Source organism: Falco naumanni, chromosome 2, assembly GCF_017639655.2.
Source record: "Falco naumanni isolate bFalNau1 chromosome 2, bFalNau1.pat, whole genome shotgun sequence".
Taxonomy (NCBI): domain Eukaryota; kingdom Metazoa; phylum Chordata; class Aves; order Falconiformes; family Falconidae; genus Falco; species Falco naumanni.
In genome coordinates this window covers 114,990,077-115,004,503 of record NC_054055.1, presented here as the reverse complement: position 1 = coordinate 115,004,503, position 14,427 = coordinate 114,990,077, and the positions used below count along the sequence as shown (strand labels likewise).

Here is a 14,427-nt window from a genome sequence, read left to right as displayed (position 1 = left end):
TGCAGGCTAGACCCAGGGTCGTGTTTCCATCCCCTTCCACCCTCCTCCCTGTTTTGCAGCTTGCTTAGCTGGCTGTGCCTGTAGGACACCTTCGCGTGGCACCGGCCAGCCCCTCGTAGATCAGACGTGAATGCAAAGCTGATCCTGGCCGTTTCCAAGGGGAGCGTGTCTCCTTTCTACATGTTGTCTCAACAGCTGTTGGCTGTCTGCTCCCCACCGGGGGTCCTGGGCTTGCTGTCCTCCCACTGCTGCTGAGGCTGGGGGGAAGCAGAAGGATTCCTGTCACCCCCCTGCTCTCACACCGCCTCTTTCCCACAGGGATGGTGGCATGCGGATGATGGAGTCGAACCCTTTGGGTGAACATTAAAGAGGATGAGGGCTCTGGCTGGCCCTCCAGCTGGGTAGAGAGACCCTGGGGGAATTCCCACATTTGAGTGTGTGTTTTCCGTTATCCCCATCCTGATAAAACGCCCCACTGAGAGGTATTTTTTCCCGTGGTTTTTGTGCCTGTGTGAGAAACGAGAAGTGCTGGGGTGAGAGCTGGAGGAGGGGAGGAGGGTACGAGGGCTGTACCAATGCGTCCCGTGACTGCGCGCTCACAGCAGAAAATCCTTCCACCTGCCAGGAGCTATCCTTAGACAAGGCGACACTGGATTTTTTTGATTCTGAAAATGAACTTTAGGAGGATTTTCCTAGCCAAGTGCTTGCTGCTTTTATTTCCCAGTGTAAAATGTGAGTTTTTCTTACTGTTTTTTGCTCTTTCAGGCTAGCGTAGCGTTGTTAAAATTGCATTTTAAACCATTTACAACTTGGTGGGATGTAACTGATAAGAAACTAGTTCCACTTTTCCAATGAGTGAAGATCCTTGGGTTATTGCTATTATTATTTGATTTAGTTTTCAGCCGGAGGGAGGGCAGGACCTGAGTTTCCTATTCCAGTTATAATAAGCTGTAAACAGTTTTGGGTTTAAGTTAATGAGCCCTAATTTGACACATGTATAATGAGAAATGTCAGCATGCAGTTTTCTCTCTGCCCTCGAGGTAGCTTGTACTACATTAGAGATCCAGTTCATGGTGCATTATTGCATGTAATTTCCTTTTCTTATCAAAGATGAGCAAATCTTTTGAAAGTGCAAATTATATTCCATAAATATTAACAGAAAGAGTGATATATCTCAGTGCCTTCAGTGGAGTTGAGGAAGTCTAAGATGTGAAAACAGCAAGCAAGTGCATACATCTTTTATATTTTGCATATTATTGCACTCATTATTTTTTTAAATATGAATCTGAAAACTTAATTAAGGTGTTAACTCATAGATTAGAGAAGGTTGTAAGAAATGGAGACAATGCAATCATGCGTAGATTTCCTCCTCCCCCCTCTCCCCCCACTTCATTCCACTGCAGATTGTATGTCTGTCTCTCTAATGTTTTGCTTTTCCTCCAGAACAAAATGAATAGATAAATAAGGATTTTATTTTTTTTTCGTACGTTATATATAAAACATCTTCCCCCGCGGTAATGAAGATTGTTTCCTTGAATGGAAGATTCATTTCAAAGACTTTCTTACTTCTCTAAAGTTACGATGAGACCTTCTCCTTTTAACTGTTTCTTGTGACTGCAAGCAAGCTCTATGCCGCCAGTTTGGGTCTTTCTGCCCCTTGGAGCACACTTCAGTTGGCATGAGCAGAAATGCTGTTGCATTAGCTAAACAGATTTTTAATATCTTATGTATGGGATACTCAGCTTTCCATTAGCAAGACTATGGAGAACAGATAAATATTCCAGAGATGGGGTCTGTTCATAAAGAAGCTACTAAATTATCCTTGAAAACTGAGATTATTTTTTTCTTTACTTCCAGAGAGAAAACGTAAGTGATAGTATCTGTTATGCAAAGAAATCCTGTTGCTAGCTCTAAGTACCTGTGTGTGACTGAGCAGAAACAAGTATCAGAGTTCAAATATTTGGGTATAATCTGTAGTGTCATCTGTGTGGGGGAGGATAGCTGCTTCCAAGACTGGTTGACAGTTTGCTTTCCAAATTATTTCATTAGATATGTCAAATACCTTGTAAGAAATGTAATAGTGAAATAACAGCCTCTCCCTAGACCAGGGGTGAAGTGCCAGAAGCACTTCAGTATTAATTTTCTTGTTGCAGAGGCACACTATTTCGGTTCTTTGATTATCTCTAATATTGTTAGTGTCATAAAATAGTGACTGGGTTTGTTTTCCCCCTTGATATAGTTTATCATTGTCCTAGATATCAGGAATGAAGGACTTTAATAAAAATATGCATGAATGTAGTTTTTCATTCTGTGGGGTGAAAGTGCTTAAAATGTAGAAAATCAGGGCAGAATCAGCCCTATCTGGTGATGAGAAGAGAAATCCCCTCCTGCCAATTGGCTTTATCTTGTAAATTGAAGAGAACCATAAGAAAATGACAAATGCAATAAGCCATGGCTCTGCGTGCACATTCCGTTTTCAGTGAGCTTATCCCACCTGACGCTTGTGACCACTTTTCTACCTCCTCCTGCAAATTTTCCACCTGCCACAGGGGTGGAGACACCACCTTCCTTCAAGTGAACTCCTGCCAAACTTTGCACTCCAAAGCCCCGTTTCCCTGAAGATGGGACTCGTCAAGCGAGAACCCCTTGGGGAGAGGGCAGGCCACCCCGGCACAGCCCGGGGATCCGTCAGTCCCGCTGGCAGTGGTGTGATTGATGGCCATCAGCCCTGGCTTCCCTCGGTATCCCCTTCAGCAGCCACACGCTACGTGCTGCCCAGTCCTGGTAGCACCTTTGGGAGGAACCTCCTCTTGGCTGTTCTGGAGAGGGGACCTGTCACCAAAGGAGTCCTGCAAAGAGAAAAGATGGGGTTTTTTTGGCTTTTGCTTGTCTCCTAATGTCACCAGCACCCGATCGGTTCCCAGGATGTGGTTAGCTCTGTGTTTCTGCCTTACTTGCCCCGTTGTGATCCTGTGCTAGACAAATCAAGTGGATCTATTCCAGCGGGGCAGGGGGCCCAGGATGGGTGAGGAGGGGGCACTGCAGGCTGGCAGCACTGGGTCTGCCTCCAGTTCAGTGCCTTACACTTACTCGCTGCTTGACATGGGCTACTATTATTATTATTCCTGCCATCACTGTTATTGCTGGACTGATCCTGCTGTCCAGGGCCACAACCACTTTGTGTTCTTGCTGTCCGCAGTAACGTTTGCAGTGATGGGCACGCCGGGTACCAGCCTGTGCCACGCTCAAAACACACCAAAGTGACCTTATTTTCAGGAAGGGTTAAGTTCACAAGCAGCCACGAATCTTGGCATCCAAAATCACCCCAAATAAGTCAGGCACGGTATAAAGCCAGGTTTTGAAAGACAAACTCTTAGATTCCTTGCCTCTCAGAATTAAATAGGGTGCTGACATTTATCTAATGAATGATCAAGAGGTGCTTTGGAGCAGGGGAAGAAGACGGCGTCAGTAATGCAGGGAGGCTTAGGCAACTTTGGGGCAGGAAGGGTAGCAAGTGACAACCTTTTTGGTCACCTTTGTGGCTGCCGAGCACGGCAGCCGGGGCTGCTGGACACACGTTGATGGGCTGGTTGTGCTTCCCTTTACAGGCTCTGTCACCAGTTGGATTTACGCAGCAGTGAATGAGTCGGCTCTTCTCAGCATCACCGCTGCTGCTGGGAGCGTATATGATGCAACGTGGCTGAAAGACAGCAGCAGGTTGCTCCAGATAAAAGATAAGAAAGTGAAGTACTATGTGAACAGGGACCAGTGCAGGTGTAAGGTGCTCCTAAATGGGACTCTACAAATAGAGCAGGTGGTGAAAGAGGACAGTGGAAAGTACAGGGTGACTGTTTATCAGCAGGATGGGAAGTTCAAGGCAGAAGAAGATACAATACTCGTCGTTCAGGGTGAGTTTTTGCTCTTCCCATACCATTCTCAGCACAGCTTGGTATTCCTGCTCTCTCCTACAGCCCTTCCCACTCGTTGCCCCTCTTTCTGTTTTGGGGGGACTTCTGTGAGACATATCTCTTTCCTCATGCCGCTGACAGCAGTCTCTCCATGTTCTCCATTCTCTTGCTCCTATTAATGCCCTGTGGTCCCATGCTTCTTTCCAGCTCCACTCTTTGTCAGCTGCCAGGTTTCTACGTGTGCCCAAGCCAGCAGCCCCTGAGCGTGGCTGTGTTGGCAGCAGGGTGAGCATGGACAGCCGGTGCTGGGACCCCTCAGACCCTGAGCGGGGGTAGCACCGTGTGAGCAGGGCTGTGCTCCCAGCAGCACCCTGCTTCCAGAAACTTCTTATGGGATTGCAGTGACCTGCGTGAGGTACACCAGTAGCTGATGCACTGGGCACTTCTGGCACTTCTGGTGCTATTTTACAGGCACTGAGTTATGATTTTTGGTCTCTAGCTACTGTTCCAGCAAGGTGAGCACCTTGGGTTGCATCTGCCAGCCTCCTGAGGAGAGCTCAGGAGCCCCGGTGGCACTAAATGCCTGTATTTAGGCAATGCAATCCCACTCTATTTTTGCTTTTAACGTAAAAAATAGCCAGAAGTCATCTCCCCCGAGATACACCACAACAGAAGTTGAATTTGCAGGGGAAGAAGACTCCCGCACCCTGTCCTTGCATAGCATAACACAAGAAATACGACGATTGTGCTGTTCAAAGCACACTTGGGCACACGCCTGGGGATTTCAGCTGTGTGGCTTCAAAGCTGTGTCTTGTCCTGAGAGACCAGAGCCATGGCAGCCCAAAGCTTTTGGGGTGAGTAGGGAAGATGGGGATGGCTATTTTGCTCCTTTGTAGCTGCTGCCACCTCTCCAGATCTCTAAGCTGTAGGGCAGCGTGAGGGTTTTTTTTCCCAGCAAGAGGGTGATTTTGCTTTGTCCTTCCTCAGCCAGCATGCACACCTCTGCCAGCCTCATGAGTTTGTGGGCACCAGCTGGCACTACAGAAATGATGCCTCGATGAGGCACTGATGACAGCTGGACTGGGTTTAGCAGGGTTTCTAGATGGTGGGAGGCCCCGTGGCGAAGGGGCTGCTGAGCAGTGAGTGTCTCACTACTTTGGGAATTATTATTGTAAACTCTCCAGATTCAGGAAGCCATCAGGACCTGATGCTGTTTACTCATGCTTTAAGCCACTGAGCTGTCACTGGGGAGTCCTGGGTTCAATTTTCAGGTTACGGTTCCAACCTAGCTACATGTGCATCATTTCACCTACTGCGCAGCAGAAAGGTTGCCCTACCTCCGACACGCAGGTCTGGAAACAAAGCCCTTTAGTAACTGTCAGGTGCTAGAGCCATTTGTCAGCCAGATTGTACTTTGCTACTAGGGTTGGACAAACAGTTCGCTCCAAAAAAAAGGAATAGCTTAGATGATACCATCACACAACTCCATCACCGGGACCTGGACTGTAGTCTGGGAACACTGAGTTGTTCTCCTGATATATAGGTTACAGCTCGTAGGAGAGGAGTGGCTGCAGGTGTTGCAGTGTGAACCCAGACTGCTACAAGCAGCTCGTTGGCTTTAAAATTTATGATGTCTACGACTTACAGTGCCTGTAACTAGAGGTGGCCCTGGCATGTTTTTGTTTACCTGGTCTAAAGGTAGAAATTAATTTTTTTCCATCTGATGTCCCTGCCAGTTGCCCCTAGTTGCGGAAAGCCCCGCAGGCTCTTCTGGCTCTTGCAGTGCCACCAGCGATAGAGAATCTGGAACCAAACTGTAACTAGCTGTTTGCAGGATGTAAGAAGAGACAGACATCAATTCTCTCTGTCACAACCTCTTTGAGAGCTGAGAGGTGTCCATTTTGTGTTTTCAGTTGTGTTTTGATGGGGTTTCATGCTGCGGCTGTTGCGCTAGCTGAGTGCTGTTGGTAGCATAAAAAGCATCATCAGCAGCTGTTTGTCCTGCCTTAGAGAAAATCTCTTCTGATGGGCAAAGGCAGACCAGAGCTGACTTTATTTGCACCAAAACATTGAAGTTGAAGGCAGCTGTGGCTCCGAGACCCTCCCATCCACCGTCCCCCCTGAAAACACACCTTCCCTCTCACCTGGCTGACTGTGGGCTGTGAGCTGAGCCTGCAAGTATCCACCCATGGTGGTGGAACTCTGTCTTGCTAGGCCAAATATGTAGGCTAACACACTGCTTTTTCTTTATTATTGCCGTGTTCCTTCTGTAGCAGAAGTCTAATTGGCTCTTTGTTCTTCTCTGGTCTCGTTAGCTGATGTTACTCCTTTACAGCTTATTGGGGGCTAAGCTCTTGTTCTGCTTATTAATGGAGGTTTTCAAAAGGAGAAACCATCTCAGACGTGCCTGTCTCTTCTCTTCTTTTCCAGACCCTGTTCCTCAGCCAATCCTCAGTGCTGAATGCATGAATAAAACTGCATCTGTCAAGTGTGAAGTGAAGCCGAAGACTAAAGATGAGACATTTATAATAGAACTGGCTCACGATAAAGGCAAAAAAGTCCAAAATAATGTCACACGGTTGGAATTGCACACACGGTATTCTGGGACGTTCAGATGTGTTGTTAAGAACCAAGTCAGCGAAAAAACTGCTGAAAAAGTACTTAAGTGCTCAGGTAAAAAATTCTGGTTTTATTGGAATCTGCTAGGGCAGACCCACAAAGCCTGATGCAGTTGCATGTATCTGTAGGACTGGTCCAGGTGCCAGGAGCATTGCTGGTTCCCAGTACCCGGTATGGCAGGTCCAACACCACCACAGTTCTTGGGAGCCGATGTTGGTGTGGTAGCCAGGATATGAGCCGTGCTTTCTGCTTGGCATTCCCCAGCCTTTCGCATCTCCACCCTCCCCACCCTACTGCTGCCTGCCCCACTGCTACCCATATGGCACCTGTGCTCTAGCAGCAGGGAAGCCAAGCCAGGGGCAGTGGGATGCAAGGTGGGCCACGCTCCTCCTCTTCTCCTGTGGCCAGCGGTGTTTTCCCCATGCTCATTGAGGCCTGGGGGTCACTGGAAGAGGGGGAGAGGCTTTTCCAGAGTCAAAAACCTTGTGGGTGGCAGAGAGGCCCCCCTGGGCGCGCTGCAATGCTGCTTCCACTGGAGGTGAAGTCTCCTGGGGGAAGCTGCAGCCTGCCAGTGAGATCAGGCAAGAGTGAGAGATTCTTGCACATCCTGTAATTTTCTCCCTCCCTTCCATCGCTGCTGACTCTTCCTCCAAAAGTTGCCAGAGGTATCCTGACAGACTTCTTGGTGTCAGTATCCTGATGGACTCAGGTGGTGCCGACCATCATTAGTGGTAGACCAATGAAGTAAAGGAGAAACTGGGGAGGTGGTTCTAGAAGTGTTTCAATCACACACAGCAGCCTGCAAAAGGCAGAAGGCACTTTCCCCTCCGTTTCTCTACTCCTTCATTCCTTTAAAACTAATGGTACTTCCCAAGGGCTGACTCCAGTCAACCAGTCCAAAGCCAAAGAGCCGATCGCAAGAAGATAGTATAAAACTACCCAGGCTACCACAACATAAATTAACGGCTTATTTTTGGAAAATATGGCTTGGGATCTTCTCCTGTGTATGTGAAACCACGGCATTGAGTTCAGGGGATTTGCTCTTGACCGAAATCAGCTGCACGTTATTTTTCTCCTTTCCATGATCATACCTATGAAGGTGGTAGCTGCTCGCTGCCTCTGGATGTGGATGGGTGCTCTCAGAAGGGGAGAAAAAAGCTGTTTGGACTAGAAATCACGAGGGGGGTTATGGAAAATTTAGCTGAGCTTTGGGGTGCGTGGCTCAGATGAGCATGGCTCAAATGTACCCGTGATTTTCTTACTCACTTGAAGCGTCATCTTCCTAAATGCCAAACGTAGCAAAAGAAATGAAGGAATTGAATTTTAAATGGACAGAGCCATGCTGAAAATTATCAGATAGGCAAAAGAAGTCATCTCTCCGCCTTGTAAAAATTGTGAAAGTTATGGCAAAACCAAGGGACAGACCATACTGGTATGGCACTGGATGTGGTGTTCAGTTCAAAGTTCAGATTTCCAGTGCAGTATGGGGGAAATGTCCTTGAATTCACTGGGCTTGGCTTCATCCCCGCTAACCCCAAGCACTTCATTCAAAGCGCTGCACTCTCTTGCTCTAGGTTCCCGCTACAGCTGGTGGAGAAGTGGTTGGTGGTGGGGATCGCAATAGCGGGCTCAGCATTTCCAGTCTCCAGCTGTTACTTCCAAAGTGAATTTAGGGAAAGTGCAAGTCTGAAGGCCAGCCCGCAGTGTGAGAAGGGAGGGAGCAAGCCTTAAGGTGCAGAGGCCTTACTGAAGTGACCCAAGGTCTGCTGAGGCTGGCTGAAGGGCAAAGAGCTGAGGGACGGGGTGGCCTCTGCTCTCCTGTGCATCCCTGGCCTCCTGAAGCACACCCCCGATGCCTAAAATAAACCCCCAAAAAAGGTTTTTCTGCTGCATGAGCTGCCTGACCTGATGGGCTGCCCAGTTCTGTTGGTGCTGGCGCTGGGAAGGGGCTGGGGTGTGGGGGAGCGGGATGTGGCGTGGGCATTGAAGCCAGGTGTGAAAAAACATGCTGCTGGATTAGGTCTCCTCATGGCAGAGCAAACTAGCCCAAACACATTGTCTTAATGAGGAAATGATGGCTGACGCTGGCCACCCCAGGGCACAAGCTGGGCAAGCGTGGGCCTACCTCCATCGATGGTATAGGCAGCCGCTAGCCGTCAGCGAGATACTTGGATTTCACTTCTCACCCTTGAGAAATGCTCTCCTTCCACAGGGTCATTTGAGTGGGAAAGTCTGGTTTTTTTTGGTTTTTTTTTCAAATCATTACATAGTAAAAGTTTTGCTACACGGATCTTTAAGGTACAAATAGAGCACTTCTCAGGCACCAAAAAAACCACCAAACCCCTGTAGCCCTACCTGTCCTATGCAAACTAAAACCACCTCAAACCTTTCTGTGTGGTGGCAGGGCTCTGCCAGCTCCACAGTAGATGAAAAGTCCCTCAGCTTGCAGCCAAACCTTCTTCCAGCTCTGCTGGCCTCCATGAGTTCTCCATCTGGTCCTGCGTTGGAAGCCTACCACCTTGGATTCTGACCTTTAGCAGACAAGACATGCTTCAAATGGCCTTCAGCTCCGCTAACTTTTTATATAAGCAGAACTATACGTGAATCTGCCTGGGCTCACCTTACAGTCAGCTGGGAGGAACAGGGATGAAAAGGGCAAAATACACCTTGGTGTAACACTGGTGAGAAGACCCACATCAATGAGGGCACTCATCTTTTTTTCCACCGGGGCAGCCGAGGCTGATGGTGGCCTTTATACTGTAGACTTCTTGGCTTTGTGTCATCATTCTTAACCCCCCACATGCATGGCCAGTGGATGCTGAGGACACTCTTTGGAGCTTTGTCCCCCCCCAGGAAGGTAGACTTTTGCTGGGTTCAGCCCCATGGCGCCTGTGCTCGAGCATGAGCGCTGAATGCCAGGACAGCCCCAGCAGGAGGTGGTGAAGGAAGACCAGCATCCAGCAAACCTTATCTGGTGAAAATAAGCAACATTTGTATAAATTTTTTCGTCGCTGGGCAAACTGAACTCTCATTTTGAGACTGTGGGATATTTGGTTATGGTTTTTTTCTTTTCACTATTTTTTAATTTGCCTACAGCCAAAAATTGAAGAGGAAGTACCAAAATAATATGAAGCAAGCTAGTGTCAGTGTTTCCAGCTCAGTAGGAATTACTTAAAAAGTTTATTCTGGTTAGATGCTGAGCACTGCCTGGATGCTCGTCCTTAAAAGGGTCCGTTGCTATCAGGAACAGGGCATTTGTGGTAATTTAAGTAAGATGAGCTGGCACACATGAATGCTCTGGTTTCAATTTTCTGCAGAACGTGAATCCATCAGGGAGCAATCAAAATTCTCCACGATAAGAGCCAGCAACTTTCTGCTGTGTTCAGAGAAAAGGCAAAGGGTGGGCTCTCACTGGGGCTGCCTTTACAGCCAGTGGAAGAAAATAAAGAATTCTAGACAGATGTTGTGCAAGTTGTTTCTTTTCTAACACCCTCTTTCATTCCTTTAACTAGGCCAGCTGGACCTTTATCTCATCTTAGGCATAGCAGGAGGTACAGTCGTCTTTGTCACCTTCCTGACTTTGCTTATTTATTGTATCAGGAAGAAGAAAGCAGAACGGCTTGAAGATGATGGTAAGTGCTTAAGGGGCTTTATGTTGCTAACGAGCCACTTAAAATTCTGAAGCTTCCCACTGACAGCAGCCCTGTGGGCAGGAGCATGTTCTCTGCCTTGGCATGAGCAATAACCTGGTTTTGGCGTATGGCGAACCTCGGCAGATTGGTTGGCATTGCCAGCCTCAGTTTCTGGTACATGCTTTGAACAAAAGACTTCATGTCCTCAAGCCCTTTTGTTTATCTGTAGGGGAAGAATTGCTCCTCTAAAGCTGGGCCAAAGCCACCAGTCACGAGCACCCGTGGGGCTAAAATACACAATTAGATATCCCGTCAGCAGACTTTTTCATTAAATTCATACGGTGTAAAATTAAGATCCTTGAAATCATTAGTCAGCAGACTTTTTCATTAAATTTATATGGTGTAAAATTAGGATCCTTGAAATCATTAGTCACATTTGGAAGTTTTGTAGGTAGTGAGTGAGAAGGGGCAAGAAGGGCTCAGCTTTTCTGGGAGTCTCCTCAGGCATCTCACAGAACTTGTCCTCTCTACAAAACAGTGTCCTTGGAGGCCTGTCAACACTGAAGGTCCAACGTGGGGCACAAACAGAGTCGAGGTTTTCCGAGTGTGTAGAGATTTCGTCTGTTGTCTGAAATTCATGCCTCTTTAAGACCACAGGAATTACTCTGCCTGGGCATTGCTGCTGGTTTGGGTAGACAGAGGATGCTGAGCTGCCACGAAAGAAGCATTATTTGGCCCACTGGAAGGGGGGGCTGAAGCAGGAGGGAGGTGGACCTGCAGGGCTTGTTGAAGGCTTGAGTCCTGCCCCCACACAATGCATCAGGCTTCCTGTGTGGCTCCAAAGGACAGCTGCTCTCTGTGTGAGTCAGTTCTTGAGATACCAAACGGGTGTAAAAGCTCCGTTTTTACACCACAAAGGTCTCTGTCAAGATAAAAAGAGCAATGCCTGAATGGAACCTCAGCCAATACCTCAAAGGTGCCAGCTGTCAGGCTGACAACAAGGGTGAGCATCACTGCTCCCATGGCTGGGGGGAGTGCAGCCCCACTGCCCCTGAGCGTGGGTAACTTGCCATGGCCCTCTGGCTTCCCCTGAAGCTACAACCATGAAGAATAAGCAAGCTCTTTCCCCATTTGCTGCGAGAGCTCGCCACGGTGCAGCCATGGGTTGTCATCTCAAGAGGCTTGCCACAGCTCGTGAGCGCGACGCTGGTGTGAGCGTAGCCATCGGAGTGTTGTTTGACGTGATGGGTGTTCTTGTTTGAGCGGGATATGTTACTCCCTCAGCTGTGCAGTGGTAGCATATCCTTAGTTCTTGGGTCTGGATTCAGCAAGAATTGAGAAAAAGAGAAGTCTGGGAAAATGAGAACTAACATAAGAGGGGTGACCAGGCTCTCTAAAGTGTGTGCTTAAGGTCATTTCAGTGTCTTGAGAGGTAAATCCCTCAATGCCTAAGCTAAGCGGACTGACATTTCAGAAATGATGAGCGAGTGATCAAAAGTCAGCTGGCATGAATTTACTGCTTCTGTGTGTGGAGAAAGTAATGCCGACAAAAGGGACTTCTGGCTTCCAGGTGCCTGGACATCCCAGCACAGATAGTGGCAGGGCAGAGTGTTTTGGTGGTGCCTCCTGGGGTTACATCTCCCTTTCCCTTCAGTGGCATGTTTCCAAAAGAGGACAGAGCAGCTCAGGCTGGGGGTGTCCACCAGTGGGACATCCCTGGCAAAGTCAGTCCCTGACCGCCCCCCTTCCGCCCCGAGAGGGCAGAGGTGCCCCAAATGCCCCCAGCTACCTTGACTTCAGCCAGGCAGCCAAAAAGCTTTTGGGTTTGCCCGGGATACGTAAGCAGAGGTGATTTTGGTTGTTCCCTGGAGTAGGAGGAACACCTAAGAGTGACCTTCCAAGTGAGACCAGCATTTGGCTTTTTCTTGCTCGGGCCAAGCACTGTTTGCTTTCTGCTTAGTATGTGCCTGACTGCAGGATCCTTCTGTCGTTGCAGATGAGGAGCGAATGATGCAGGCTCGCCAGGTGGACAGCGAGATGGTGGTGCGGGAGCTCCCCCAGCCACCGTGCAATCCCACCCCGAAGCAGCTGCGTGTGCAGCAGCGGCCGCTGCCGCAGCCCTATGTGCAGCAGCAAGCACTGCCCCCACGGCCCAGGCCCCGCACTCAGCAGCGGACTCCAAACCACCCCAGAGAAAGACCATGAACATCTGCCCTGGGAGGGACAGTGGTCTCCCTGCTCCACCATTCACTGGGAAAAGAAAGTTTCCAATAGTCAGGAACCCCTCCTGCCCAGCCTTGCGTAACGCTCAGCTATGAAACGGCAGCTTTCGTTGCAGAAAATTAGAGAGAGCATCAAATGGAGATGAAGAGACCCAGTGGAGGAGATTCAAGGTGATGGGCATTCATCCCTGTGGCCATTTTTCTTCAAGTGTCTCCATGTTAGGGTATGGAGCATTGAGCCTTGAAACCTGTGTCTTTCCGTGGTTCACTTGTTTTTACTGCACCTTGTTGTGTCCTCATGCTTTTTGGATGGATTATATCAAGAAGAAGCTAAAGCTCCTGCGAGCCTAAGGATCTTACAAGGTTTTGTCATGTATCTTTCCTTTCCTCTGCCACGCATTAGGACAGCCCCTCTGGCTTCAGCATCAGATGCATGACCTCCAGGGTCAAAAAACAGTTGCATATAATCAAATGTTTGTCTGAAGTTGAAAGCATTGGTATCATCTAACGCAGAGAAGGAAATAATGAAAGGAGATGTGGCAGCCTTGAAGCATCTGTGTGGGAAAACACAAGTGGGAAAAGAGTAAACTTTTCACTTTCTCTACCATGTTTAAAGCTAGGAACCAGGGGCTTAAATTGCAGCAAGGGAGAGCAAGGTCAGGATCTATTTATTAGGTTTTTTTGCAAACAAATTACTGAAATAGATTTCTGGGAGAGTATTTCCAGCACTGGGGATTTCAAAGGGCAGATGAGGCAACGATCTGTGAGTCAGCCTGACCTGCTGAGGGCCAGGGGAATGTGCTACGCAGCCTCTCCAAGGACTGTTTCAGTTCAGTTTTCTGTGACTCTTTGCTGGCAAATAAAATGGAATTTTATTTTCAGCATAGATCTGTTCGGCTGTTAGGACAATTTTTTTATTGTAGAAGAGGTCCGGTATCCACTGGCTCACAAAACAAGTGCTACAGACTGTCGAGCAGTCTGATTACTCGTGACATTGTCTGAATTGTCATGGCTTTCCATCATCGGCCCTCCTGCTGACGGTGAGGGACCGTGTCCCTTGATTTTGCTGGTAAGTGCCTCGTGTATAACCAGGTGACGATGACAGCTGCTGAGAGATGGACTGCAATACCTGCATCACCCTCCGTGTGCTGGACAAACGCTGCTCACTCCTCTGGTCCTTGGAGATGTTCCTAACTGCCTCTATGGGACGGCTGAGGAGCCGAGAGAGGACAGGCCTTTTCAGAGCAATGTCTGAATGGGTACACTTGCACATCTGGTGTAAGAAGCAGCACAGCTGGAGGAGGAGAGAGCTGCGAGAGCCACAGAGCACGAGACTTCCAGCTAGCGTGTGGCTAGGCAGAAGAGTGTGTAGTGCCTCTTTCAGGCTTGGCTATCCCAGACATGCCAGGGGAGATAGAACAGCCATCCTTCGTTCCTCCTCAGAAATATGACTCTTTGTATCTTCTGGTGCAAGGGCAGGGAAGTAGCTGTCGGGGAGGAGGAGGTGTCTGCCTCCTCCGGAGCTCAGTCACTTTGCTTGAATTTGGAGGCAAAGCCCTGGGAGTGTCACTTGCTCTTGCCGCAGCTTTCTGCAGCTTGTTTTAGGGCTTTCGCTATTTAAAGTTGCATTTGGTAAACATTTCATGGTTTATTTTGTAACGTCTGCTATATCCCTGTAGTGAATGAATAAAGATGAGTGGGTGGAGAGGATCTTAGTTCACACCATGTGCTGGTACTTCAGGATCTGGATCTCACTTTGGTACAAAGGAGGCAAGAAAAAAGTTTTGGTCCCTGAGCCATGGAAATATGGACGCAGGAGGTTTCACACCAATCCCCGGGAGGTACCGGCTGCCACCTGAGTGCCGGCAGCTGGTGGGCTCGGGTCGGCGTGGGTGTGCACAGCCGCTGTGCCCGCCTGCCTGCTGTGGCAGGATGCTCTGCCTGTCCTGCGTGGCCAGAGCTTTATCCATGCCCTCTCTAGAGCAAGCAGATGAGTTGAGACTTTTCTGTGGTTATGGGAGCACCAGTCCTTCCTGGGGGAGAGGG

The 14,427-nt window shown here is 48.7% G+C and overlaps 1 protein-coding gene across 1 annotated transcript; it reads left to right on the top strand.

The window, feature by feature from the left end:
• The first annotated feature begins 570 nt into the window (after positions 1-570).
• On the top strand, positions 571-14,091 carry CD2 (CD2 molecule). The gene is made up of 5 exons (XM_040582966.1): positions 571-732; positions 3,609-3,908; positions 6,339-6,581; positions 10,040-10,159; positions 12,156-14,091. Exons 1-5 carry the CDS (start codon positions 672-674, stop codon positions 12,362-12,364), a joined length of 933 nt encoding a protein of 310 aa, XP_040438900.1. The 5' UTR covers positions 571-671; the 3' UTR covers positions 12,365-14,091.
• The last annotated feature ends 336 nt before the right edge of the window (positions 14,092-14,427 follow it).